Raw genomic sequence first — 4,711 nt, forward strand, 5'->3', positions numbered from 1 at the left:
TTGTTATACCTAGAGATTAACTTCATCTTGTTATACCTAGAGATTAACTTCATCTTGTTATACCTAGAGATTAACTTCATCTTGTTATACCTAGAGATTAGCTTCATCTTGTTATACCTAGAGATTAGCTTCATCTTGTTATACCTAGAGATTAACTTCATCTTGTTATACCTACAGTTTAGCTTCATCTTGTTATACCTAGGAAGATGAAGTTAATCTAATGTAGTAGTAGAAGGAGAGGTTGTTCACAGATAACAAGGACACATATAAACTGGCTGTGTCAAAGTAATTTTATCTTTGAATCATAAAATGGTCAATAGAATTATGAGCAATTCATGAACTGCACATAAATGTTTAAAAAATTATATGTAATTTTTAGTTAAAAATAATATATTTTTTCAAAATTCAATTTGAAAACTACTTTTTGTATGGCTTTTTAAAGTAATTATACAATTGTAGGTTAAACACGCTTTTCATATGTAATACCTTTTATATTGTATATACATGTACTTGGCTTAACGTTTGTTGTTGATTCTTTATATGTGTTTTATATGTACATAAAATAATTTTACCAACAAGTATTTGTAAAATGTTTTCTTTTATCTAAAATAATTAAAAAACAATCAAAGTTTACTAACCACCATTGATTGTTGTTCTTCTCAGGGAGTAATGATGACCAAAGTTTAATAAACATCATTGATTGTTGTTCTTCTCAGGGAGTAATGATGAACAAAGTGTACTAACCACCATTGATTGTTGTTCTTCTCAGGGAGTAATGATGAACAAAGTTTACTAAACACCATTGCTTGTTGTTCTTCTCAGGGAGTAATGATGAACAAAGTTTACTAAACACCATTGGTGGTTGTTCTTCTCAGGGAGTAACGATGAACAAAGTTTACTAAACACCATTGGTGGTTGTTCTTCTCAGGGAGTAATGATGAACAAAGTTTAATAAACACCATTGGTTGTTGTTCTTCTCATGGAGTAATGATGACCAAAGTTTAATAAACACCATTGATTGTTGTTCTTCTCAGGAAGTAATTATGACCAAAGTTTACTAAACACCATTGAATGTTGTTCTTCTCAGGGAATAATGATGAACAAAGTTTACTAAACACCATTGATTGTTGTTCTTCTCAGGGAGTAATGCATTTGACAGGAAGACCTGTGGCAAACTTTGATCCAGAAGGACTCATATTTGCTGTTGGTGTCAACTCACAGTTAGTTAAGCTGTATGATCTTAGATCTTTTGAAAAGGTATGATTTAGGGTTTCAGGGAAGATGTGAGTTAAGAACTAGGTGTTTAAGTAGTGCTGTTGGTTTGTTGCTTTGAAGAACTAATTATATAAAAAAAAAGTTGTGCATGTAGTAACAAAATCCAATTCAATATGTATTATCAGTACCATCTATAATCAATTAAAAGTAACTTGAAATAAAATTAAAGTATTCAAGTAAAGACAAGAAATAAAGAATGAATTTCACTTTTGTGTCTTTGTTTTGAGCCTATACTACTGGACCAGGTTTGGAGTCAAAATCAAATCACATAAATAGTTTTCAAAATTTCTAATTTAGATTTGCTTTTTTTTTCAAATTGAGAAAATTACAAACGGATTTAATTTTCAGCTGCACAAAATCTCTTATTATAAGTATACCTATAAAACAATGTTAGATAGCATATTCAAAAATTATGTACATTATAAAGTATAGGAATAACAAGATGAAGCTAATCTCTAGGTATAACAAGATGAAGCTAATCTCTAGGAATAACTTCTGTAAGAACAGTTGATTGTTTAAATCTAGCTGTAAACATGTGTCCTTATTAACCATCATTATATCAGTTCTTACCTGGCAGCCTGGTGAACGTAAGTCCCACAATCTGACTGACTTATCAAGTGACCCAGACAAGAAGCTGTCATCTACAGGTGACATACACAACGTCACTACTCTGCAACACAAAAGATATTTATACTAACTTGCTGGTCAACAAATTAAGTCATGTTATGTCCAGTATAACTGATTACAAGTTTTTTTCCCAATCACAGCTATCTGTGAAAGGATTTACTACCTTTTTTAGTTAGTCATGCAAGATTATTCTGTGCTTACTAAAATTTATAAATGCCTTTTTTATTATTGTTGAAATTTATGAAACATTTCTTAGAAAGTTAATATATTTCAAAACCTAAAATTACAAAGATTTTGAAATGTGTAGTTCATGTGCACAGTGAGATTACTAATTGAAAACAACAATACACATGCCTGTACGTCCGTATATGGCTAACATGGCTAATCTGGGCAGTTAATTGTGAAAATCATAATTGTATTTCTTTTTTTTTTACATTTCATGCTTCACTGTTCATGTTTGATTTACAACGTTTCATTCTGGTTCTTCTTCTTTTATTATTCAAGTATTTAATTTCATTTGTTAGAACATGTCAAACAGAAAATGGGATTACCGTGAGATTATTATATGTCTGGTCCGTAAGACCTTTCAAAAACATAATAAAGCAGTCCATCGTCAAAGCTTCCACTCCGATCTTTTAAAGACAAATCATAAAGTGGCAACCAAACATGTTGCTCCTCATGGTCAATGAGACATTTTGAATTTTTGTAAAAAGAAACAGCTAGAAGAGGGAGAAATTTACAATGGTCAAGAAGAAAAATATGCTGCCGACACTCAAACTCAAGCATCAACCAGTGAGGAGACAGATCCAGCACCCAAAAATACTAAGAAACAGCTTCCGCCCGAAACTAAATTACAGTTAGTTGAATCTGAGACTCAAGTTGAAGACATTAAGTTATACGACTAGGTTCAATCTTTAGAGCCAACTCCTGCAGTGACTAAATTTGACTCTCCTCAGTAGTCTATTATTCCATTATTTCCTCTTTCACAATTTGGTACACAAAATCATCGCTTCAACCCTGAATGGTATAAGGGACATCCTTGGATTTCCTACTCCATTGATGAAGATGAAGTGTTGTGCTTTCCTTGTGACCTTGGATTTCCTACTCCACTGATGAAGATGGAGTGTTGTGCTTTCCTTGTGACCTTGGATTTCCTACTCCACTGATGAAGATGAAGTGTTATGCTTTCCTTGTGACCTTGGATTTCCTACTCCACTGATGAAGATGAAGTGTTGTGCTTTCCTTGTGACCTTGGATTTCCTACTCCACTGATGAAGATGAAGTGTTGTGCTTTCCTTGTGACCTTGGCTTTCCTACTCCACTGATGAAGATGAAGTGTTGTGCTTTCCTTGTGATCTTGGATTTCCTACTCCATTGATGAAGATGAAGTGTTGTGGTTTCCTTGTGAAAAATTCTGAGGTGATAAAGAGAAGAATTCACCTTCAAAGACTGGCAGCATCCTAACATCCTCAACCAGCATCCTACAGCAAAGGCTCATCCTAACATCCTCAACCAGCATCCTACAGCAAAGGCTCATCCAAACATCCTCAACCAGCATTCTACAGCAAAGGCTCATCCAAACATCCTCAACCAGCATTCTACAGCAAAGGCTCATCCTTGCTGGTTGAGGATGTTAGGATGAGCCTTTGCTGTAGGATGCTGGTTGAGGATGTTTTTCTACAGCAAAGGCTCATCCTAACATCCTCAACCAGCATTCTACAGCAAAGGCTCATCCAAACATCCTCAACCAGCATTCTACAGCAAAGACTCATCCTAACATCCTCAACCAGCATTCTACAGTAAAGGCTCATTCAAACATCCTCAACCAGCATTCTGCAGTAAAGGCTCATTCAAACATCCTCAACCAGCATTCTACAGCAAAGGCTCATCCAAACATCCTCAACCAGCATTCTACAGCAAAGGCTCATCCAAACATCCTCAACCAGCATTCTACAGCAAAGGCTCATCCAAACATCCTCAACCAGCATTCTACAGCAAAGACTCATTCAAATGCTATGATCAGGTGGATGTATCAAAGAAACATGTCTGATCATGGAACAACAGAAACTAAACGATACAAACAAGTGAAAGAAAACCATGATTATTTACATGCTATTATTGAAGTAATTTTTCACTGTATTCAACAAAACATTCAAATAGGTGGCAACAATGAGAATTGTGGTAATCTTGGAGAACTGAGCAACCAAAACAGGGACAATTCTCTGGAGTCAGCTTACGATCCTAGGACCTTTCTTGGATGAAAGAAAAGCTTCAGAAAATGTTTTCTGCCCATATGCAGTGGACATCTCCTGAAATCCAAATGAGCTGATCAACTTGGTAGCTGAACATGTATTCTGGCATATAACACAGAACATCAAAGTGCCGAACAGTTTAACATTATAGCCAATGATACCAGCAATGTGGCTCGGCTGGACAGGTTAACGTTATAGCCAATGATACCAGCAACATTGACCGGCTGGACAGGTTAACGTTATAGCCAATGATACCAGCAACATTGACCGGCTGGACAGGTTAATGTTATAGCCAATGATACCAGCAATGTGGCCCGGCTGGACAGGTTAACATTATAGCCAATGATACCAGCAATGTGGCTCGGCTGGACAGGTTAACGTTATAGCCAATGATACCAGCAACGTGGCCCGGCTGGACAGGTTAACGTTATAGCCAATGATACCAGCAATGTGGCCCGGCTGGACAGGTTAACGTTATAGCCAATGATACCAGCAACGTGGCCCGGCTGGACAGGTTAACGTTATAGCCAATGATACCAGCAACGTGGCCCGGCTGG

The 4,711-nt window shown here is 36.1% G+C and overlaps 1 protein-coding gene across 1 annotated transcript in view; it reads right to left on the reverse strand.

Annotated features, from left to right (window-relative positions):
• Window positions 1–1,824: 1,824 nt before the first annotated feature.
• Window positions 1,825–4,711, reverse strand: part of LOC106471484 (WD repeat-containing protein 82-like) — a gene marked incomplete at its 3' end in the record, with an annotated part of 9,112 nt that continues 6,225 nt past the window's right edge. The window contains exon 4 of the mRNA XM_013932085.2: window positions 1,825–1,945. Within this exon, the coding sequence (XP_013787539.2) occupies window positions 1,825–1,945 (121 nt within the window). The remainder of the gene's footprint in view (window positions 1,946–4,711) is intronic.

This window comes from Limulus polyphemus, unplaced genomic scaffold, assembly GCF_000517525.1.
Source record: "Limulus polyphemus unplaced genomic scaffold, Limulus_polyphemus-2.1.2 Scaffold4650, whole genome shotgun sequence".
In the NCBI taxonomy this organism is placed as follows: domain Eukaryota; kingdom Metazoa; phylum Arthropoda; class Merostomata; order Xiphosura; family Limulidae; genus Limulus; species Limulus polyphemus.